We start from the raw sequence: 25,047 nt of genomic DNA, 5'->3' as shown, positions 1-25,047 counted from the left end.
AAGTGGGTTCCACTTTTCAGGTGTAGCTTCTGTTATAGTTTCTCCACTCTGCAGGGGAGGCTCAATAAGGCTGGGTGACTAGCCCCAGGTCCCATAACTAGGAAGGATAACCCCAGCTCTCTTTCTACAATCACAAATCTTGAATTTGAACCCCTACAGAAGCCCACCACTTCTTAGGGAAACTCTCCTGTGGCTTTTCTAGTGTCTATCTATAAATATGCACAAATAAAACTGTGAACACGCTCATTACGCTTTCCTTTTGATTACTTTAAACAAAAACAAATGTGCAAATTAAACACTAAACATTACTATCAATAAATCTCAAATTCATAGCAGGTTAACTTACAAGGAAAGCCTGCTGAGCTGCTTTGCATTGGTCCAGGTTCCCTCCAATGCACAATGTGCTGTCCATCCCTCCCGCTGCCCACCCTGGCAATGACAATCCACATACCACTGGTGACTCCGAATCACCCTGAGATGAGACCCCACAGCACAGAGCCATATAAGGTAATCTGACCTTCACCATGTCATACATTTTCCCTCCTGTCAAAAAGAATAACAGCACTGAGACTGTCAGAGCTATAAGCAGCTTGAGTGTATTCATTTTAAGATTAATATTAAAATGAAAGAAAAATTTTTTCCGGTATCAGCAAAGAATATGCAGATTCCTTACTGTCCCTCAAAACACATACCTAGCAACAACTTGTGACCTCTGCACTCTGCTCATTTTCAGACATCCCAGGGTTAAGGAAAGACTAAAGTAGGCTGCTCTAGTGGGAATCGGCTCATACCTTATTAATCAGCTCATCACAATTATTAAACTATTGGTTTTCCTTGTGTTTATTAAAGCACAAGGGGTAATCAAAATACATAGTAAATGAATAAGCTTTTTAAAATGTACTACAGAAAAAGACACTGACATTAACCCCTGTCAGAAGGCTCCACTTGCTTTGAGTGCACGTGCCCATCACTCCTGCCACTTCCTGGAGCAGTTCTGGAGTCCTTTTTCATGGGTGTCCCTAAGAGGTCCGATTACCAAATGAGATGATGCTGGTGCCAAGCAGCATCCAACAGAAAGGCAGGCTTCTGCAGATGCAGGCTGGAGGGAGGCTGGGGGAGGTGGAGGAAAAAGAAAGAGGGGTGGGGGCACAGGCTTGTAGAAACACTGTAATGTGTCCTTATCCACTTTATTCACCAGATCTGGCATTGTGAGACTTTTGGCTCTTCCCCAAAGTAAAATGATTAAGAAAGATAAACCTTTTGAGTCAATTAAAAGAGAGCCATGACAGCCGGAACAAAGGTGTTCACAAGGCTGGGGAGGGTGGCTGTCTTAATAACTCTTCTCTCATCACTGAGATACCCAAAATGAAGGAAGGAAAGGTTTATTTAGCTCACAGTTACTGGAGGTTTCAGTCCATATTCAGCTGGCTCCAAGACAGAGCAGCACATGGCAGAGGGCAGAGGGCAGAGGGCAACCTTTCATGGCAACAGCAAAGAGCAAGAGCACAAGGGAGCAGCAGCAGCTCAAGCAGCTAGCTTCTCTTCCCACTTTACAATGTAATGCAAACTACTTGCCCCAGGGCGGGTGCAGCATCCACACCCACAATAATCAATCAGGAACTCCAGAAGCCACCCCAAGACTGCATAAGGCTTTGGGGGGACTATACACAAACCATAACAGTGGCACATACCTATAATCCCAGTACTCAAATCACTATGAGTTTGAGGCCAGCCTCAACTACACAGAGAAACCCTGTCTAAAAAAACACCTCACAAAAAGAGGACTTCTATGGACCTCCCCCTGAGGCAGCAGCCCCCGGTTTCACATCAATTTTACCAGCTGGTGTACTTAAGACTGAAGGGTCCCAGGGCACGCCCTGCCTACTCTCTCGGGACGGACTGTCATCTCCATGGACGAGCCCCCAGTCATCATGACTACAGAGGGAAAAGAAACTCGTCTATTACTAGGCACTGGTGTGTGTCTCTCGGTCTTTCTTTCCAACCATGGGCCTTCCTTTCAACCATCATATTTCAGTGAAAGCAGTCCCTGGAGAAGAGGTAACTTGCTATTTCTCAGTCATTAGGCTGCAAGACCATGACTTTCTTTTTACATTCCTTTTTAATTGCCCCTGAGAGTCCAGTTTTCCTCCTGGGGAGAGATAGCTTCTCTTGTTTGAATACTGTAATACACACGCGCCCAGGTCAGGTACACTGCCTCCCCTTCATGGAGATAAGACATAAATCCTGAAGCATGGCCAAGCAAAGGTAAAACAGGTAGAGTAGTAAGAGCTGCTCTAGAACAAAACATCTCAAAGATCCTATTTTCCCTCATTGGAGACAATACCCACTAAGGCCTAAAGTTTAAAAAAAAAAAAAAAAAGGGAACAAGATCAACTCAAACACTGCAACAACTCTTGCAACAGTCTATAATCTTTGGAGTTCAAAAACCCAATGGGAAATGAAGGTACACGACCACAGCTGGCAAATAAGGCAGTAGCACCCATTCACCCAGTGGTACCTAAACTCTCCTTTCAAATCCCCAAAGATGCCAGTTGATTTTCAGTGTTAAATTTAAAAGATGCTTTCTGGGATGGGGAGATAGCTCACCATAATAAATAAAGGCCTGCATGGCAAGTACAAGGTCTCAAGTTTGATCCCTGGTAAAAAACTAATAAACAAAAAATAAATAAAAGATGCTTTCTTTTGTATTTCTTTACATAAAGATTCCCAGTTTCTTTTTGCCTTTGAACATCCTCACGACCAGGCTTATCAATTGACTTGACTATGATTCCTCAAGAATTGAGAGACAAGGGCTGGCCAGTTAGCTCAGCAGCCTGCTTAGGCAGGCGCAAGGACTGGGGTTTGATCCCAGTGTGCAGCGCTGGCCCCATCCCAGGGGCGCGCTGAGATTTATGATTGAGCCCAGGTGTGGTGGCACACGCCTATAATCCCAGTACCTGGGAGGCTGAAAACAGGAGAATCACTAGGAGTCTGATCTGTATAGTGAGACCTTGTACTAAATACATTAAAACAAAGAAAATTCCGCGACAATCATCTTTTTGCTCAGGTGCTTTCCCACAACTTGCCACATTCTGAATTTTCTGAGGTCGTCGTCTTATGATATACTGCTATGTGCCCCCGCAGAAAGGCTCTCTACCCAAGGCACCTATGCTCTGCTAAATTTTCTAGTAGGCAGGGGTTATAAAGTTTCTAGGTCTCAGGAACAACTCTGCAGCCTTGAGGTAAAATACTTGGGTCTTATCGTATCTAAGGGAAGCCAAAGGCTGAGGGAGGAGAGAATTAAATACTTTACTTCCTGCAACCCAAGTCCCTAAAACACCTAAGGGGATTCCTAGAATTCCAGGCTTTTGTCACCTTTGGATAGCGGAGTATGGTAGGAGACCACAAGGCCTCTTTATCAGCTTAATAAAGCGAGCCCTAAAGGCAGATATCCATATTTTAAGCTGGAAACTTGATTCCCAAACTGCATTCCAGAAGCTTAAACAAGTGCTACTAAATGTCCCAGTGTTGGGCCTACCAACAAGACAACATTTCAATCCTTATGTTGATGAAAGGCAAGGGAAGGCTTTGGAAGTGCCATCCTTATGCAGGATTAAGGACCTAGTCAACAATCTGTAGGGTACCCAAGTCATGAATTAGACATTGTAGCAAAGGGATGGCCTATGTACCTTAGAGCTGTGGCTGCCATCTCTTCTGGTATTTGAGACATGTAAGCTGATTTTAGACAAAGATCTCAAAGAACATATACCTCAAAATATGGCTGGACTTCTTTTTTCCAAAGGGAGCCTATGGCTACCAGACAACCAAATTTTTAAATTCAAGATGTTACTTCTAGAATGACTAGCCATTCAAATAAAGATATATTCCTCCTTAAACCCTGATACTTCTCTACCAGGGAAAGAAGAAATCGAGGCTGAAAGACATGGCCGTGAATGGGTGATTCTCTATACACACACAGCCAGAAGACTTGTTAGACACACCCCTTACCAATTTTGACCCTCTTCTGCTATGGCAGTTCCTTCATGGAAAACAGGACAAGAAAGGCAGTTATGCAGTAATGACTCTGTACCAGATACTTTAAAGTTCCTCACTTGCTCCTGGGACTAGTGCCCAGCTGGCAGAACTCATAGCTCTGACAAGGGCTTTACAACTCGGTAAAGGATAGGAAGTCATTGTTTATACTGATGGTGATCAAATGTGGTTAATTCCAACTAAGTATAAGATAATTTAGTAGAAAGGCCGCCTTATGTTGGTAACAAATAAATCATTCCTATTCTCATTGGCTTACCTCTACTAAATACTTGGGATGGACACTCCTCAAGCAGTGTTTGCAGGTTGAAGACTGGTTTGCAACAGACTGGTTCGATCACCCTAGAATTAGATAGGAAGCCCCCACTGGCACTCACTGGTCCTATGGAACCAATCTGCAGCCCTGGCTACCCACTGGATAGACAGGGAGAGGTAAGCTGGGATTTGCACTGTTAGAAGGCAGGAGTGTCAAAAGTATCAACCCTGCAAACTTACCCCATCTATGACATCCATGGTCTACAAGTGTATTTCACTGGTATGATCATCTGACCTTTATGTTTAAGCCTTTTCTAGAGGATGTCATGCAACACACTGAGGTCTTGACTATCTATACTTAATGGGCTGTAAATCATACTTGGACTGGTCTCTTTCTCCTAAATGAAGAAGCAAAATTAGTGAGGCAAACCATCATCCAAAGTCAGATGGCATTAGACATCTTAACAACAGTACAAGGGGGTACTTGGGTAATTATAAAAGCTGAGTGTTGTGTGTACAATCCTGATCCTTCTGCTAATATCTTGATGGCTTTTCAAGATACTAAATGGCAGGTTAATGCCATGTCAGATTCTAAAATTCCATTGACTTTCTCCTCACTCTCCTGTGGGAAGCTATTACTGGCTCTTCTTGAAGGAAATATTTGTTGGTTGTATTCATAATATTCTTGTTGATCTTATTATTTGCCCATCCACACTCAACTGTTTCTTTGGCCTTATTTCCTCCAATGAATTGCTGTGTCTATTGAGGGCCATTAGATAGACCCTCTGTGGAGTATCTCTGACAGCTGATGACATCTATGACCTTTTCAGCCAGGAGTGGCCAGAGTGATCCCTGTCCAGGTTTTTGTCTCTTCTCTCCTTTTTGTCTCCCTAACCCCTCAGTTAGGGGAACCTCTTTAGAGAAGAGGAATCTAGAGAAGTTTAAGTTAGCTAGAGATAGTTTAGGCAGTCAGACAAGACTAGGCCCTCGAGAGAGTCTGTGCAGAAGATGAGAACACATTAAAACTGGAGTGCATCAGAAGAGTGTTAAAGTCACAATGGCCAGATTTACACCCTTCCCTAAGGGGTAGATGGAGGTGTGGGGTTTTTCTGTTTGCTTTTTTGGTGTGTGGTGTGTGTGTTTGTTATCCAGGATTGAACTTGGGACCTCTCAATTGCCAGGCAGGCACTTGTGCCACTGAGCTATATCCCTAGTCCCCCCAAGGGGTAAATGAAAGCTTGAGATTATCAGTATCACTCTTGTCAGATTTCCCATATAAATAAACATCCTATGAGGGTGGGCCCTCCTGTCCCTCTCATCCTCTCCCAATCGCTAAGACTGATGTCACCCACAGGCCTCGCTGCTACTAGATTAGTATTACCTAATCAACTATACTTACATTGTACCCGCCTTGTGATTTGGCTCCACAAAACTTCCTTTGAAAAGTCAGCTTACTGGCAATCCACTCAGACCTCTCTCGTCTCTCAGGAGCTATTCCTAGTCCCCAGCCCTTCTCCTCAATAAGTTTCCTACTCAGAAAGATAGAAAGATAGATAGATAGATAGATAGATAGATAGATAGATTGACAGATAGACAGCAAGCTAGCTAGCTTCTAGAACTTTAGAAAGTGTCAAGAACAATGGGATAAGTGTTTAAAATGAGGGGGTATGCTGAGGGGGATTAACAGCACTGTGTCTTTCACTATACTCATTCTTTAAAATTTAAACATTCCCTGCATTTTTCGAACACACTGTACATGCAGAAAGATTATTTCTGAACTGGTTCTCTAATTAACATCACCCTAGAGAAACACATTTGTTCAAAGATGATGCCCAACAGTTATAACGTCTAAGTAGAAATTTTATTACTTTTTAACTAAAGACAAGGATAAAGATAGTAAGAAAGCTGACATTTTAATATAAGCAAGACTCTGAGTTTACTAATTTTCATCATTCTGATTTTAGATGAATCAATGGGTGAAGTAGAATATTCATTTAGTTTTACTCCCAGCAAGACACTGCCTATAAGCCCCCTGGGCAGTCCGTGGCATACGCTCTGGAGGGGTGTGTGTGCCATGTCACACCTGCATGTGCACTGTGTACTGAAACAACTCTCACTACGAACACAAGACACTAAGGCAGCTTTTACAGTTCTCCGGATGCAGTAGTAGCCAACCAACTGCCCTTTCTCCTAGGTGAAAGCACTTCCCGTGTGATAAGAGAGGTAATTAACTTTACAATACACCTGAGTTTCATCTTGATCTACTCAGCTCGATCTGACCTGCGGCCTTACCTTGTCTCTACCGATTGGAAGGGGCATAGCCGTGTAAAGATTCTTTCTTCCATCAAACACTGGTTTCCGATCCCCGAAGATCTGTGTTTTAAAGTGCTGGACCATATGTTCCACTATTTCCCTGAAAGAAAGTTAGAATTCAAGCAAAGAAAAAATAAAATAAAATAAAAAAGAAAGAAAGAAAGAAAAAAGAAAAAAGAAGAAATGTCAGTAAAACCAGGGACAAAGTACACTTGGATGGTATTTTTCTGACACTAGTTTTAAGCAACATTGTAAGACCTGAATTTCCTTTTAGTAATGCATTTTTTTACTTTTCTATAACAAATCAGCCTAGATTCACAGTGTGTTTATACTTCTTTGCATTGGAAAACTCCCTGACATGCCATGCACCGCAGACAGCAGGTACTTGTAGAACGTCCAAGGCTCTAGGAGGCACTACACAGTGTGTCACTGTGGGAGTTTCATTCTGAAGCTCAAATTAAATACCCACACTCTTCTGCCAGGACTTTTCAGGACGTCCCATGCTTACCCATCCCATTCCTTGTCCCACTGACACGTGGCTAGGTTCAGCTTGAACCTCATGTGAGACTGGCTTGGTCTCTGATGCTCCTGGTGTGTCACTGCCACTTCTGCTGTGGCTCCAGAATGAAGGAACTGGACCCCTAGTCCAATCCAGCCTACCCAATTGGCCCAGACAAACCAACCCCACCTGTGGAGCCACAGGCTCTGCTGCTGTAAGCAAGTGCTGCGTGTGCCCTGAGTGAGGGCACTATGGGTCCTTCAGCAGTACAAGAGAATCTTGCTGAACACTCACTTGTAGCAGGCTGGAGGCCCCTCCTTCCCCCACCACGCTACCTCAATGTGACCGAACCTCCTCGTGGCTTCCGTAAGGGAATGAGGCAAAGGACAGCAAGATCCTCAGAGCTTCCATCTTTCCTAGGGAACTGGCACTGTGGGGGGAACAGTGAAGAGGAGACAGATGTGGCCAGGGCAGAGGACACCTAGTGGACTTTTGTGGAGAGGTGGCCTGTGCTTAGCTCTGCTAGAACAGCATCTGATATCTCTCAGCAAATAATGTCTTCCATCTCCCCAGAACAGTAGGGAAGCTGACTGGGAAGACTGTCCTTATTGAAACTGACCTAGCCCAGCTGCCCTTCAACTAGCCACAAGTGGGTGTCTGAGTCCAGCTACTGTTGTCCTAGAACCAGTGGTCTAGGGAACTCCCATAGCATAAAGTGTCTCCTGGAGGCCACCTTTGAGGAGTCAGCCAGACATGGCACATGGGGGACACACTCCTGAGGCCTTGGAGGCCCATGTATTTGATGAAACTTCAAGAATAGAGAGCAGCCAGTAAATTCTGAGAAAAGCAAGCCAAGGGATGGGCCTAGCAGATGCCAAGATGTTATGGCTTGTGTTCACTTCCCCCCTTCCCCCACAAAGCCTCATGGAGGTATATGTGGGGCTCCTAAGAGGTGGTAGCTGGCTTTAGGATGTATGATGCTGAGATTAAGGGTGTGTGACTACTAAATGAGTCTACTGGTTAAACATAGTTCTGGCTATGGACAACGGGAAGGCCCACCCCATGTGTAGGTAGCACTACCAGGTAGGAGGTAGCTTGGGAGAGATGAAAGGGAGAGGCAGGGTCTGCTGCTATTATTACTTGCTGCTTGCTACCGTCTGCCTGCCATGTTTTGTGGTGCACCTGTTTCTACTCTACGACGGCCCTCTGCCATACCACCCCACCTTGGGATGAGCCAGACAGGGACTGAAACTTCTAAAATTGTAAGTCAAAATTATCTATCTATCTATCTATCTATCTTATCTATCTTATCTATCTATCTGGTATAGGTCTTGCTATGCAGCTTAGACTCATAATGATCCTCCTGTCTCAGCCTCCCCAGCACCACACCTGGTTTCCATGACGCTGGTACAGCATGCAGTACCAGGGATTGAACTCAGGTCCCTGCACTTGCCAGGCAGGTGCTTAGACCGCTGAGCTATCTCCCCAGCCCAATTTTTTTCTTTTTTTAACTTTGGGTGTTGGGCATTTTGTCTAAGCAATGAGAAAACCTGTGTTGACGACAGCAAAACATGATGGAGGCAAGAGGTGTGGAACAGACAGAGGAGGAGGCTCAAAACAGCAGAGTACTAGACACATGCCCATGAACAGAGGGGCCCCTGACATATCCAGCAGAACGGAGAGCCGAGCACACTTTTCATCAAACAGTAGGGTATTGGGTACCTAGTGTTCAAACAAAACATATGACCCCATGGTATGTGGAACATCCATCAACACTGGTTCAGCTCTGCGCATGACCCTATCCAGGCATCATTTCATGGTCAGGGTCAGGGGTCTGAGCAACTCATCCTGAGCACCCAGCAGAGTATGCATGTACTAGATTAGTGAAGGGACTGCTCAGCTTTGACTGCCAGGAGTCATGTCAATGGGCCATAAGTTGTCTCTGCCACGTGGAAACAGATAACCCTGCCCAACACCTAGACATATGCTGCTAAGAAAGCAATCCCAAGACCCCCACACTGCCCTCATGCCTGAGGGGTCCATTTTCATGGAAGAGAAGGTGCTACTATGTTGTGGAAGGCGGAACACTAATACCAGTTGTTCCACAATTCACTCTGTCCTCAAAGTAACCCAGGAAGTAGGCACTCATTTCCACGTCATACCTGAAGCACAGAGCAGCCTGGCACGGGGGCAACATTACCACGAAGTGGGGAGGCGCTCACCCCATGCCCATTCCTGATCCCCACACAACATGTCTGTGCAAAATTGATACTTGATGATCCAGAGAAGCCAACAGCTGCCCATTAGCTTATTCTCTGTTTTGTTCTAGAAGTTTGCTTTTCATGAATTTCTAATTGTGCAGATTTTGTGTTTACACATTCTCACTATAAGATGAAGCTAAGAGCCTGCTTAGACGACTCATCACAAATCCTTCTCAGAAAACCCTGCTTTTACACAAATACCCAAGCACATAAAAATAAGCTACCTGTTGTTATTTTTATACATATGGTGTTAACCACATGGTTCCAGAGCTTGTTGTTTTCCTACTACATTTCTTAGAGGTCTTTTTTGGTCACTACATACAATATGGCCATGCAGTCTAGAAAATATATGGTGCTTTTTTTTTTGAACCGGGAATTGAACTCAGACCCTTGTACTTGCCAGGCAAGCGCTTATTCTACTGAGCCACCTCCCCGGCCCAGCCCACCATGCAGTTTACCATGTGCCATTATATAATATCAGCAGCCATCTGCTATAGTTCCATTTCTGACTTCAGTGGTTATACTCTGAAGCTCCACCACTGGTGTTACTGGTTGTACAGAATCCTACCTAATGTACCCTACTATTCATTTTATCTCTCCCTACTGACATACAGGTGGCTCTCCCCACTTGAGCATTTCCATATTAGAATTGATATCCTATACATATCAGAGATACTCAGAAGGGGGCACTACTAGGGATTAACCCATGGGTACTGTACCACTGAGATACACTTCCTGCCTGTTTTATGTTTTATTTTGAGACAAAGTTTCATTAAGTGGCCCCAGCTAGCCTCAAACTTTGAATCCTCTTGCCTTACCAGGATTTCAGCCATGTGCCACTGAGCCCAGCTCCTAATATTTTTACTTTAATGTATGTACCCCAACTGCCTTCTTAAAAGCCCAGACCAGGGGCTGGTGAGATGGCTCAGTGGTCTAAAGCACCTACTTAGAGCAAGCTTAGCAAAGCACAGGGACCGCGGTTCAATCCCCCAGCACCACATGCCAGCCAGCCTCGCCCCCTGGTGGGCTGAGCTGGCCACACACACACACACACACACACACACACAAATAAATAAATAAATAAAATAAAAATTTAAAAGCCCAGACCAGTGGTGGCAAATCTTTTAGAGATGGTCTACTCAAATGATAACCAAAAACCTACTTATCACAAAGTGTCAATGATGCCATTAAACCTGAATACTGAGGTTTTAGTTTAGAAAAAACAACTGTTATGTGATGCTCAGCTGCTGGGGCACCTTGGCTTATATGCCAACAGAACAGGATTATCCCTGTGGCACACTTGCCATAGATTCACCACCACTGGCCCAGACTCAACACTTAAGTGGCTAGTGAGCGGTCATGGGAAACTGCAGGCACATGACCACTGCAACAGGTAAAACAGAGACAATGGTAATTTCCTACGCCCCTCACAAGGCCTGTCTGCCAGTGCATGGCACACAGTTTCGGGAAAACCATCTTTCATTTCAGAGACTATAGTGCCCCAGGAGAAAAAGAGAGATCCCTGATGGAAGTGGACACCAGACAACTTGTGTCTGGGCACAGGCACAGCAAGAATTCAGAACTTTGCTGCTTCCCTTCCCACAGATCCCACCTGTCAGGTGGCAGCACTGGGGACCCTGATCAGACGCCTCCTCACAAGAGGCAGCAGCTGCATCCAGGGGACGCTAGTCAGCAGCAGGAGGAGGGATGGGGCTGAGGTGCCAGCACTGGGTTTACTACAGCATTTTCTATACTGCTTTGAAAAAGTATAATTTTCAGGTTGCAGCTTAATAGAAGAATCCTAAAGCTTCACTCATTTAATGAGGCAACAAAGAATGTCTCAAAGCCTATGGGGCTGGCCGTCACCAAGAGAGGTAGCTCCACCTCTGCTGCTTGCTGCCTCAAGACTGGAGGCTCGCTCGCTCGCTCGCTCGCTCGCTTGCTCTTTTCTTTTCTTTTCTTTTCTTCTTTTCCCTCATGTATTTAGTAGAGGGTCTACAGGGTCTTACTATGTAGATGGGACTCATAGAGATTCTCCTGTTTTCAGCATGCACCACCATGCCCAGTCTCAATCACTGTCTCAGTGTGCCCTGGGAGTGGGGCTAGCACAGCACACTGGGAACTGAACCCCAGCTGCTGAGCTCTGCCTAAGCAGGCACTTCAGTCTGCTGAGCTATCTGGGTGGCCCCGAGGTAGTTTCTAGGTGGTAACTTCAAACTTTATAGGTCTAATGACAACAGAGATGGTGACAGCTGTAAAGGTCATTTGCTAAACATCATCAGTCTTCCTTCCACTGGTGCCAGACACACAGCATCAGAATTTCATCTAATTCTAGAAAATAGGGAGTCACAGTATCTGGGCAAGGCCCCCAATTCATGCAAGCCTTTTCCTGCCTTCATGACAGATCCAAAAGCATATCCAAGAAGTAATACAGATTTCCATCCAGAGAAACTAAAAATAAACCAACAAGCCCAAGTATGAGGAGTAGAAAGCCTATGGCAAAATGGGAGATAAAGAAAGATCTTCAGTGAACTGACTGTGTCATCAGACATGCCCACCATGTCTGTTCACAGACTCAGTTTTGAAGGAGCACAAATTTAAATGGCCTCACAAAACTCTCAAAGTGCTCTGAACTGTTTTTTTTTTTTTTTAACCAGGGATCAAACTCAGAACCTTGCCCTTGCCAGGCAGGTACTTATGCTGTTGAACTATCTTCCTGGCCCTCTCTGGACATTTTGAATCTACTCAGTTTTACAGGTAAAGGAACCAAGTCTTCAGAACCTCCCCATGTCCCCCCATTACAAAGATTGTAATAAGGAAAAAGCATTGCAACCAAGAATCTTTTATCCCCTAATATACCAAACATACACACGACAATCATGCCACAGTTTTGCAGCCCACACTACAACTGGTTTTGGAACTAACCTTCCTACCCTAAACATCTACAATAGAGGAGAAAATAAGAGCCAGCTGTTTTTGACATTAATAGGAAGCCTAGGATGGTAGTTAAGGAGGGAAATACACCTCATGAGTTAAGCCCCATTACCCTGCAGTACTTCAGTCTGTTCAGCAAGGAGAGGAACGAGAATCTAGAGCCACAGAAGAGGCAAGAATCTGTAGGACAGGGCTCCAGAGGAGATAACAAATAGCCTTCTCAATACACTGTGAAGGACACTTAGCAAACAACATTCAGTGTATGTGTGTGTGACCATGCCAGAAAATGTGACAGGTAATCTGAGGAAACGTCAAGCAACACAAGAAACCGATAAACTGTATCCAGCAAACATGTGTTATAATAAATGTTATAGACATAAACACATTCAAGGTCATTGAGAAAAAAAAAATCAGTAACCAGATGAGGAATATCATTAGAATGTACATTATGAGAAAGAACCAAATGCAAAATCTAGAACTCAGAAGTATAATATCTGAGTGGCAAACTCTAAAGTTCAAGAGCAGAATGAACACTACAGAAGGCGGTCAAAGTTATCTTGAGGACCATTATCCAACTAAAAGAAGGGAGACAATTTTGATTTTTCAAATCATAACCTCACTGACTTGAAGTCAGTATCAAATGGCGTAACATACATGCATGAGAGGATGAGAAAATAGGACAGGAGAAAAAGAAAAGATCTGGAGAAATATTTGTGTGGGTTTTTTCAAATTATATATTTTTTATTATTTTTCCATTCCCCTATCCTTCCTTCAATCCTTTCTCTCCTCCCCATTTACAAAAGCTTTGTGTCCATTTTTGCCTTCTTCTCTCTCTCTTTAACTTTTTATGAACAGCAACAACAAATCCCAAGAAGGAGAAAATATAAGGTACCCTTGGGCACACCACAAATAGCATGAAAATAAAATTTTACCTATTCTCTCTGCCCCTGCTTTTCTCTTTTGCTAACAAAATCAAACCCAGGACCTCATGCTGCACCACTGGACTAAACCCCCAGTCCAAAGAAGGAAAAAAACTTTTTTTAAAGAAGAAAACTGGGCATATTTGTACACACCTGTAATCCCAGTAGTTTAGGGGACTGCAGAAGGAGGATTACAAATTCAAGAGCAATTCAGTGAGATACTGTCTCAACATAAAATATAAAAAGGGCGAGGGGTGTAGTTCAATGCAACAGGACTGGATTCACTCCCCAGGACCATCACAAACAAAACCTCCACAAATTTACATACAGGGAAACTATTGTAAGAATTCCGACTGACATTTCATCAGAAACCATGGCAGCTAAAAGAATGCAATGATGGCTAAGGCAGTAGCTTAGAGGAAGAGCACCTGCCCAACATGTGCAAGGCTCAGAGTTTAATCCACAGTGCCTCCCTCCAAAAATAGGATGTTCCAGCAGAAAAGTATAAAAATGAGGTATATAAAGTAAATCCATATTAATGCGATGAGCTGTAAAAGGCTCAAGTCAGTAACTTCTGAGGATAACCCACTAATATTATAGACTGCTAGACAGTGTTAGATTGTTTAGTTGAATTCAAACACCTATAGTATTTAGATGCCAATAGAATATTCACCTCTGACAGGACAAAAAAAAAAAAAAAAAAAGGATACAAAGGAAAGATCATTTTGTATTTATATATACAAAATAGGATAAATTTACAGCTACTTTCGCTTAATTCAATGAAAAGAAAGAGGTGTACTAACAGTGTTTGGACAGAATATCCTGTCTGCTTCTTGTACTATGGATAACCACTAAGAAGATAACAATGTACAGTGTATTGACTATCAAAACTGTCCTGTTAATCAGCTGTGAAAAAGAAATATGACATTAACAAGATACTGGGAAAAACTGTGCCAATCAGAATTTTATCTCTAGACTGAGTGATATAGCTTAGTGGTACTGCGCTTGTCTAGCATGCACAATGCCCTGGCTAACACCATGAGGGAAAAACTTCCTTGTAACAACTAAAACAGTTTTTAAAATGAGGATGAAATAAACACATTCGAGTACTTTTTTAAAAAATCATGACAAAGGGCTGGGGAGATAGTTCAGCAGCATATGCACCTGCCTGGCAAGCACAAGTTCCTGAGTTTGGCCCCCCATACCAAAAAAAAAAAAAAAAAATTAAAAATCATGGCAGAACTGATCATGGCCATTTACACAAAAAGAAAGGTCTCTCCAGGCTGTAGGGAAATAGTGCCAGATGAAATACACTGGCCGACGGGAAGAAAGGATGACTATCTGACATGGCTAAGGCACATGTAAATACAATAGCTTTCTTTTCTTCATTGATTAACAATAGCAGTATCGTTCTGTGGAGCATGTGACATATGTACAAGCAAAATATATAATAAGTGTAAGGAGGACAGGGAAAATGGAATTATGCTATCATTTTATTCTTGTAATTTTATAATATTAAAGCCAAGTAGACTGTGATAAGTTAAAAAAGGAAAAACAACAACAACAACACCTGACATCTAAAGCAAAAAAAGATAAAGTTAGAAGTCAACACAGGAAACAATACTAAAAGGCATTTGCCACGGCAGGTAAGATAGCTCAGCTCACTAAGCGCCTGCTTAGACGAGCACAGGGACTGGGGTTCGATCCCCAGCACCACATGTCGTGCCAGTCCCACCCCAGGCATGCTGGGCTGGCCACCAAGGCCATGCATGGTGGCACACTCCTGTAATCCCAAAGTGGTGGGGAGGCTGACAAGAGGAGGATCACTATGAATCTGAGCTGTGAAGTGAGATCCTGTACCAAGTACACAAAAATGAATAAATAAATAATTTGCCAGATGTCAGGGATGAGGGCCACCAAGGATCAGCAAGCCAAGGACAGAAGTCTCCCTAAAAACCACCTTTGGGCACCTTGATTTGAACTTCCGTTTCCTAAACCGTGGGAATACAAATTTCAGTTTAGAAAAAATGATGACTCCAAAAAAAAAAAAAAAATAGAAACAAGAAAATAGGTACAGTCACTCATGGTGGTGCACACCTGTAATCTCAGCACTAGGAGGCTGGGCAAGAGGAACGTTGCCAGTTAGAGACCAGCCTGGGCTACAAAGTGAGCTCAAGGCCAGCCTGAGCTGCATAGTGAGACCCTATTTCAAAAAGACAAAAAAAGTAAAGGAAAGGAAACAGGTACCGAGGGAGGGAGACACAGCAGGATGGGGCGCCGGCTTAGCATGCTCACGTGGGGTTCAGTCCCCAGCATTCCTCCAAGAAATACAAAACTTTTTAAATGGCAAGATGATAGCCTTACACGGAAACTGGATAATCATGTACTTTAAGTGGACTGAACAGAACACTCCACTAAAAATGCAGAAATTGGGGGGGGAAGAGCAAGACCCCACAGTACTATGTTTTTACAAGATGCACTGGAAATACAGATATATACATGTAGGTGAAAAGTACAAGCACAGGAAAACATATATAAAACAAGGATAAGACAGGTCAGGAGAATACATTAGTAATCAAAGGAAACCTCTTTTAAATAAGCATTATCAGAGGGCATGGTGGTGCACATCTGTAACAGCAGCACTTGAAAGGTTGAGACGTGAAAATTGTCCTGGGTTACACAGTAAGGTCAAGGCCGGACTGAACTACATAGCAAGACCTTGTCTAAAAAAAACAGAACAAAATGAGGAACATTTCCTAATAATAACAACAGGGTTAATTTGTCATTAAAAGAATTACAGATGTATATGCTTATTAACAAATCTCAAAAAAGGCAAAACCTGACAGGGGTGGGAAGAGGACATAAAAAGAATTAAGATGCATTGCATACATGCAGCAACTCCCCACAATGAACATAATACACATGAAACTGCTATATACTGCAGGCATGTACTAAAAATTAAACAATAAAAAAAATGTTTTTTTAAGTATGCTGCCAAAACCCTCCAAAATGGACAAAATGCACAACCAGAAGATACTCAAGAGAGGTAGGGCTGGGAAGGGAGCTTGGCAGTCAAAGTGCCTGCCTGGCAAGTGCAAGGAGCAGAGTTTGATCCCTGGTACTGCATGTTGTGCCGGCCACCAAAACCAGGTGTGGTAGCACACAGCTGTTAATTCCAGCACTGGGGAGGTTGAGAAGAGATAAGTGAACCTACATTATATTTGGAGCAAAAAAAAATTTTATTGTGTATGTAATTATTTATTTAGTTTTTCTGAGGCAGGATCTCACTATATAGTCCAGTCTGACATTGAGTTCCATACATGGCCCAGGCTAGGCAAATCTCCTGATGATCCTCCTGCCTCAGTCTCCCAAGTGCTGTGATCAGGCATGTGGACCCCAAAAATGTTAAAACTGTAAAAAACTGGATGTGTTTCTACCACCTACCCTAACAGTCACACACCTCCAGGCTCCACAACTCTGGAACAGACAACCTTCTGTACACATGTGATGTTTACCAAGAAAAACCACACGCCGAGCTAGAACTCAAGCCCCAGTAAGTTTCAAAAGGTGGAAATCTTAAGAATATTAAGAATTAAATCAATGTCAAAGAGAATTGTTTAATTTAAAAAATGCCCAAACAGGGGGCCTGGCCCTAGCTCAGGCCTTTAAGTGGCTGCTTCCACAAAGCTGTCAGCCTCAGGTTGCTGGAGTTCGAACCTCACAACTCTCCTGCTGGCCAAAAGTGCCCTGAAGGCATTCGAGGAACAAAACAAAACAACAACAAAAAAAAAAAATGCCCAAACAGAAACGGGACAGCACATTTCATTAAACCTATAGTTAAGTAAACTATGAGGAAGATGAGTAAATACTTAACTGAGAGTTAAAATACCATACAGTATATCAAAATTTGTGGTTTATAGCTGAGATCAGACTGAGAGGGAAACATACTGCTTTAAATGTGTTACAAAAGAATGTAGGTTTAAAATTAATGATTTAAACTTAAAATGAGCAGAAGGAAAAGAAGTAATAAAGATCAGAGCAGGAAAATAGTGGGGAAAAAATTCAACAAACAGAAAAAAACAAAACAAGAGAAATGTTGGGCATGGTGGCACGTATCTATAACCCCAGCACTTGGGAAGCTGAGCAGGAGGATTGTTATTAGTTTGAGGCCAGCATGGGCTACATAAGGGGCTCAAGGCTAGTATGAGCTACATAGTGAGACCCCTTAAACAAACAAGCAAACCAGTTAAGGAAGAAATTTTATAAACTTCACTCTTTACTTTTCAGGAGGTAGAGGAAAGAATACCTCACAGCTTGTTCAATTACGCTATATAACCCTGACATAAAAACCTGACAAGAAAAGACAGACCAATGTGTCCAGAGACACAAAAATTTTATGAACACTAGCCACTAGCCACTGTGCATACTGTTACACAGAAATAGTACCTACGGCTCTCAGAAACACAGTTGAATACACACACACACACACCCACACACACACCCACACACACCCCAATAAATACAACTTACCATTTTAACATGAAAAGAGAAAAATAAAAAAAGAAAGAAAAACATGATGACCTCGGCAGATACAGAAAAAATACTTGATAGAATTCAACTTACTGCTCAGGATGACTGTCAGTAAATTAGGACAAGAATTCCCTCAGTCTAGCAAGAGTCATCATAAATCACCATAAAAATCCAATACTAGGTCTCACATCTTAGAAGATGAAAGAATGAATTCTTCCCTCCAAGAGCACAATGAAACAGGGAGATCCACTCCATCACCTATATGCAGCATCATACTGGGTCTCTTATCCCATACTTGCATTAAGGCAAGGAAAAAAAAGAAAATGTGTAACAAAATGGAAATGAACAAGGTCCTGAGTTGGATGCCCCATACCGCAAAAATAAAAATAAAAAGTACAAAGGAAATAAAGAAGTAACACCATCTGTATTAAATAATGAAAATAATTTAACGTCTTTATTAAGATATTCATGTATGCATAAAATCTACTGATTAAACATCTATAATTCAATCATCTAGTATATTCGGAAGTTTGCAATCATCACCACAATCTAAGTTAAAACATTTTAAATCATCCTAAATATACTAGCTCTACACTTTGTGCTCCTGGAAAATAAAACTGTAAGAGAGGAAATGTGAAGAAGAGCGGGAACTAGAAAAGGGGAAGGGGGCAAAAAGCAAAACCAAGATATGCTGTGTGCATGTACACAGCCCCACAATAAATGCAATCACGGACTAGAAACATGTACTAAAAAAAAAAGCGACATTTTTTTTTTCTTTTTTTCTTTCTTTCTTTCTTTCTTTTTTTTTTTTTTTTTGCGGAAGCAGGGATTGAACTCAGGCCCTTGTGCTTGCCAGGGAAGCGCTTATTCCACTGAACCATCTCCCCAGCCCAGAAGTGACATATATTTTAAAAAATTTTAAGACAATATATTCACAATACTGTCAAAGAACACAGTATACATATATTCAAAATAATCACAGTTTAAAAATACCAAGGCCAAAAGAAGAAAAAAAAAATTAAAAATACCAAGGCAGGGCTGGGGAGATGGCTCAGTAGAATAAGAGCTTCCCTGGCAAGTGCAAGGGTCTGAGTTCAATCCCTAGTTCCGCAAAAAGAAAAAGACAAGGCACTTGGGGGGTTTAGAATTGGCCAGGTGTTTCTATTTATTATTCTATTTTACATGGAAAAGCAAAGAATCTAGCATAACCAAGGCAACTGTAAAGAACAAATCTGGAGACCTCAACTAAGATGGAAACCTTCCCATAAAATTACAGGTAACAAGACAAAGCATTACTGGCCTGCAGAGAGAACAGAAGCAAGTCCACAAATAAATTTATACATGAACAATCAACTGATCAGTCTTTTAAAGGGAGCCACCAGAAATCAACAGGGGAAAAAGTGTCTGCCACAGACCCTTCCCTGACCCTACATACAAGTCAATTCAGGATAACTACAGACCTACACTTACAAGCCAAAATTAAATTCTTCTCAAAATACCCAGACGATCATCTCCATCATTTCTATAAGCAAAGATTTCTTAAAGTAGACATACCTAACAGATATTTTCAAAAATTTATGAATTGGACTTCAACAAAGCTAAAAAGTTCTGCACATGAGAAATACCATTATGAAAGAAACAGCACGTGGAAAAAACCATTGCCAATGGAACTGTGCATATAGAACCCAGTAAAAATTTCCACAAATCAAAATTAGCAAAATACTTTGATATTTTACCAGAAATAATACAGTATTTAATATGTAAAAATAATACGTGAATCCAAGCAAATGAAAAGGCAACCAGTTTCAAATGGACAAAGTCTAGACCGCTAAGAGCCTAAAAGGGAGATAAAAAGGCGAATTATGAAACATACAATGAAAAATTCCTTTGCAGCAAAAACAATATGGGGTGTGGGGGTGCGGCTATAATCCAGACACTTGTAAGGCTGAGGCAGGAGGGTCACAGGAAGTTGGAGGCTAGCCTAAACTACATAATGAGACCTTATTTCAAAAAAAATATAAGTAATAATCATAATACTGCAATGCAAAGAGTAGTACAGGTAAGTCATTTCTGTCAATAGGAAAATAACCTATGATAGCAGAAATCAAATGCAGTGTGACTTTAGGACCGAGAGATTGATAGAGAAAGTGGTGGGTATACAAATCCAAACTCATCAAACTGCCAGGTGTTCTGGGGCACACCTGAAATCCCAGCATTCCGAAGGCTGAGGCAGGAGGCTCACCCTGAGTTTGAGGCCAGCCTAGGCTTCATGAGCAAGTTCAAAGCCAGCCTACAATACATGGTGAGACCTTGTCTCAAAAAAACAAAATAAACACAAAATACTCCTCAAACTATACATCTATGATGTGTGTTCACTGTGCTGAAATTTCATCTTAGTACAAAGACTTTTCAAAAACGCACAGAAAATTTGTGGAGAAAGTCAGAACACTGCACTTCTGCAGGCCACCATGGAAAGATCACTTTACCTGTTAACCCTCCTCGGGCACTTTTCAGGCTTGATATCCAATTCATAGTGGTAGATGTCAATTTTGGGGATGTCCATTTCAAAGAAGTTGGCCTGTAGTTTGATTGTTCTCCCGGAGGTCCCAAAGTCCGGCCGCGGTGGAGGCTTGAAGGCATATCCTTGGATGGGGGGTGGGGGTGGCGCAGGAGGCGCAAGCACTGGAAAACAACAGGGATACTGCCTGTTATAGGGACAATGGAGTGGACATGTCCTCACTCCCCTCAGACCAGGCCTCCCACTCCTCCAGCCTTCCAAGCTCATCCTCTCCCAGGTTTTCCCTCCCCTTCTGTTCACACATCCTCAGGGAACACTGAGGTGCACGCCCAGCCAGATAGACTGGGGCCGCACACCACTCTTACACAGATTCACCTCAACACAGAGAACCCCGACTGCCAGGCTCAGGAACCTCTACACTGTGCCCCTGGGTGATTTGAGGAATCTTCCTCTGGCTGACTCTCTGGAGGCTTAGTGGCCTGTGACACTGCCATGGCCTTCTTTTTCAAACTGTTCCCTCCTGGGGTCTCTCCTTGCTCTGCTGTGATCCTTGGAATACTGTAAGGTCAGTCCTGAGCTCAACTACCCAGATTTCTCACCACAGGCTCAGGGCCAGTTCTGATTCTATACTCAGCTGTATTTCTTTTCTCTCTCTCTCTCTCTCTCTCTCTCTCTCTCTCTCTCTCTCTCTCTCTCTCTCTCTCTGTATTTAGTACAGTGTTTACAGGGTCTCACTATGTAGTACAGATGCATGCCACGAATCTCAATCACTGTCTCAGCATGCCCCAGGGGTAGGGCTGGCACAGCATACTGATATCAAACCCCAGCCCCTGCACTCTGCCTGAGCAGGTGCTTTAGTCCGCTGAGCTATCTGGTTGGCCCCCTCAGTTGTATTTCTGTTCCAAGCTCCAAACTCTGCCTGCAAAGCCCAACTTGCCACACTTGTATTCCTGACATCATCCTCTCTTCGACCCTCACCTAGCCTAGCCCAAGACCGACTTGTCTTGTACAGCCCATCACAGAGCTTTGTAGCAGCTCTGGGTGGGGGAGTCTGTTTCCCTACACCCTCTATCCATTGGCCTACAGCCAGAGAATCTATCACTCCCTGCTCAAACATCTCCATGACTCCCCAGAACCCAGCCCACACACAATCTGAATGCCATCCCACACCCTAGGGAGTCCCCAGCAGGGCTGTCTATAGGCACTGTCCCCTACTAGGCCTATGTCAGGCATCAACAGAAAGCAGGTCTGCACTCCCCTGTCTCCTACCCAGCTCCACCTCTGTATCACATTCCCAATGTAATTCTGCTACACTATGTCATCTTATTTGCTGTTTTCTAGGATCTTAGGGAGCACAGCAAGTACCCAAGAACCTTTGATAAACTATCAATATTTAAAGAAACAGAAGTTCAGACAGGTGTAGGAAGGTGCTCAAAATCGCCCAGAAAATATCCCCAATGACCAAAGTCATAAAGAAAGATGTGTATGTACGATATCCTAAGTCAAGAAAGAATGTCTGCGGGGAGGTATCTCAGTGGTACAGCACCTGTCTGACAAGCACAAGGTTCTGAGCTTATTTCTACCGGAGGGGCGGGAATGAATGTGTATATTCCTGACATTAGTGCTCACACAGACTGAGCCATACCTGGCCCTGGCAGCACTTGCACACCCCCATCCTGGGTTCTGACAAGCGCTCAAATACCTAGGTACTCTAGGGTCTTGGAAGCCACAGCTCACCACCAGCTTCTCTGCAATGGAGTATACCTCATTCCCTCAGAAAACACTTCTCAATGCTAACCACCCATGCGCTAACTTCAGCGGCTCCTTGAGCGACCCCGACCGAGGCTGTCACCTCCAGGTACACTTCTGTCATGCTCATAAGAAATGGAGAGATAGGCAGTACGTGTCACAGCAAGGGGGACAAGGCAAAGGGGTCTGTGATGAGGAGCCAAAATCCTTAATATGACCTTTTCTTTCTCTGCTATGTGAACTGTTCATTCACTCAGGAAATGCTTTGTGCTAAGCAATGACAAGAAACATCGCTCACACTTACTCAAATTCACAGGAACTCAACAAGAATAGAATCTGAACTGTGGACTTAGGGAAAAACAAACACATGCTCAATAAGTGACTACTTTCAATTTTTGATGAAATGCCTTTTTAATAACAACTAATTTTTTAAAAAACTGCACTCAGGCATGGTGGTACATGCTTGTAATCATACCATTCTGGAAGGCTAAGGCTAAGGCTCTACCTGAGAAACAGTGATTTAGCCAGACCCTGTCTCAAGATAAAAAAGGGTAGAGAGTGCTGCCAAGTGTGAAGGCCCTAGGTTCGATTCCTAGTATCATTTTTAAAAAATAAAATCTGATCATATTGATTTTCACTAGAAACAACTCTTCTATTAAAAATAGCAAGAATGTAGGGCTGGTGAGATAGCTCAGTGGACTAATTGCTTGCTTAAGTAAGCGCAGGGGCCAGGGTTTGATCCCTGGCACCGCATGCTATACTGGCCTCACCCCCGGGGCGTGATGAGCTGGCGATGGAGTACGCCTGTAATCCATGGTGGCGCATGCCCGTAATCCCAGCACTAGGGAGGCAGAGAACAGGAGGATCACTGAGTCTGAGCTGCATAGTGAGACCCTGAAAAAAAACCCAACAGTACGAATGAGTTGTCCTTACTATATTTCTGACTGAGGAAAAAATCCCTTAGCATTCTTTGACTTTGTTTCTGTGGGAAAACTTGTGGCTTGAAAGGTTACAAACCACTGCTAAAGGTCTTCAGGACTTGGCAGGGGACATATTAACCTATTTTGTTTAGACAAGGTCTCACTATGAGATTCAGGCTGGCTTTGAACTCAGCCCTTGCTGGCCTGGAACTTGTGATGACTCCCCTGCCTCAGTCTGACAAGTACTGGGATTACCAGTGTGTGCCACCATGCCTGCCTATTTACAGATTTTTAAACCCAATCCTACCAATAGCTTGCCTCATGGGAACCATCCCTGTCCACACAGAAGCTAGGCCTGGGACTGAGGATGCAGAGATAAATCGTGCGCTCAAGCAGCCTGCATCTCTTCTGTCAACCAACTCTCTGGAGACTGAGTTTACACTGTTTGCTCAGAAGGCCGCACAAGATCCTTTTCAGCTGGGTCCTGACAATGCAGGAGGTAGACAGCACTGCCCAGATGACTAGTCGATGCATCCTTCCTTGAGACAAGACAAGACAAGACAAGCTAAACAAAGAGCACAACAACAGACACACATTCCTGGCCCTGGCAGTTTCCGCCTGCCCAGCACTGGAAGCTCAAAGAGAACCAATGCATTGGGCACAATGGCACACGCTTGTAATCCCAGCATTTGGAGCTCCTGTATGAAGATTAAAAGTTCAAGTCCAACCCATGCATGTCTGCAAATTCAAGGTCAGACTAAACCATACAGACAGACTCCATATCAAAAAACAAATAACATAATTCACAAGATAAATTACTCAACAAGGTGTCACTTGTTGCTGAATCATAACTGAAAATTAGTAGTTACTTATAGTTAATGTAAGGCAGGCATGGTGGCACATGCCTGTAATCCCAGCATTAGGAGGTTCAGGCAGGAGGATCGCCATGTGTTCGAGGCCAGCCTGGGCTACATAGTGAGTTCATGTCCAGCCCGCATTACAGAGTGACACCCTGTCTCAAAAATTGATTAGTTTTTTAAAATATACAGTTAATATATGATCTCTGAATTGAAATACCATCTGTTTTGTGTATATTTTCCTATTCATTATCATATGTAAAATCAATAATAGATTATTAACCTTTTAATGACCATTCTTATTTCATTTTAGATTTTATGTTTATAATAAAAAGAAACACCTTGTCAAAAAAAAAAAACCCAAAAAAACAAATAACAGAAAAGAAGAGAATAGGAGTGAGACGACCGAGGCTGCAGGATCCTGAACAGACCCAGAGTGCAGGCCCGGTGAGTGAGTGAGATGACCCAGGCCACGGGATCCTGAATAGACCCGGAGCGCAGGCCCGGCAGAGTGAGATGACCTGGGACCCTCCGGATCCTGAATAGACCAGGAGCGCAGGTACTGCGAGTGAGTGAAACGACTGAGGCCACAGGATCCTGAATAGACCCAGAGCACAGGTCCGGCAGAGAGAGATGACCTGGGACCCTCCGGATCCTGAATAGACCAGGAGCGCAGGTACTGCGAGTGAGTGACATGACTGAGGCCACAGGATCCTGAATAGACCCAGAGCACAGGCCCAGCACGGAATCCTTCAGCAGAACTCCCTGCAAAGAGGCTAGAGGCAAGACCCACCCAGCTGATTCAGGAGCAGAACATCTTGTCAGAGAGACACAAAGGGTTCAACTCTAACGTCTGCAGCAGAAAGAAGTGGAGCACAGCAACCAGATCCAAGCAACACCCACCTGGAGGAATCTGAACTTCGTAGATCCGGACCTGGTGCTAAGGTAATAACTCTATCTAAGCTCTACACCAAAGGTTAGACAGAAGACAGTGGTATACAAAATGACAAAGAGAAGGAACAAAATGCAGTCTCTGGCCCCGAGTCCACCCAGTACAACTGCAGAAGACACTAGCACTGTGGAAACTGGAAATCACACACCAGATATCTCAGAAATAATAGCGTTGACAGTAAAGAATCAACTGCAGAAAGGTATAGAAGAACTCAGATCGGAAATAATTTTGGAACTAAAAATGCAGTGGTAACTATAATCAAAGAAGTACTAAGTGCTTCTAAAGAATA

General features: G+C 43.3%; 1 protein-coding gene across 3 annotated transcripts in view; it reads right to left on the bottom strand.

Moving 5' to 3' along the window:
- Positions 1–25,047, bottom strand: part of Ago2 (argonaute 2, RISC catalytic component) — a 60,639-nt gene that overhangs the window by 29,335 nt on the left and 6,257 nt on the right. Inside the window, exons 1-3 of one of the 3 annotated variants that reach the window (XM_023723843.1) lie at positions 21,983–22,028; positions 20,249–20,444; positions 6,598–6,718 (exon numbers count right to left, since the gene is read on the bottom strand). In XM_023723843.1, coding sequence (XP_023579611.1) covers positions 6,598–6,718; positions 20,249–20,325 — 198 coding nt within the window. In that variant the 5' untranslated portion in view covers positions 20,326–20,444; positions 21,983–22,028. Of the gene's footprint in view, positions 1–6,597; positions 6,719–20,248; positions 20,445–21,982; positions 22,029–25,047 lie in introns of those variants that run through there. The other 2 variants (XM_004638929.2, XM_023723844.1) reach the window with 2 other exon arrangements.

The sequence above is a fragment of the Octodon degus genome, unplaced genomic scaffold, assembly GCF_000260255.1.
Source record: "Octodon degus isolate 3935 unplaced genomic scaffold, OctDeg1.0 scaffold00104, whole genome shotgun sequence".
Taxonomy (NCBI): Eukaryota; Metazoa; Chordata; class Mammalia; order Rodentia; family Octodontidae; genus Octodon; species Octodon degus.
The sequence above is the reverse complement of the archived record's forward strand: the minus strand, read 5'-3'. Positions and strand labels throughout refer to the sequence as shown.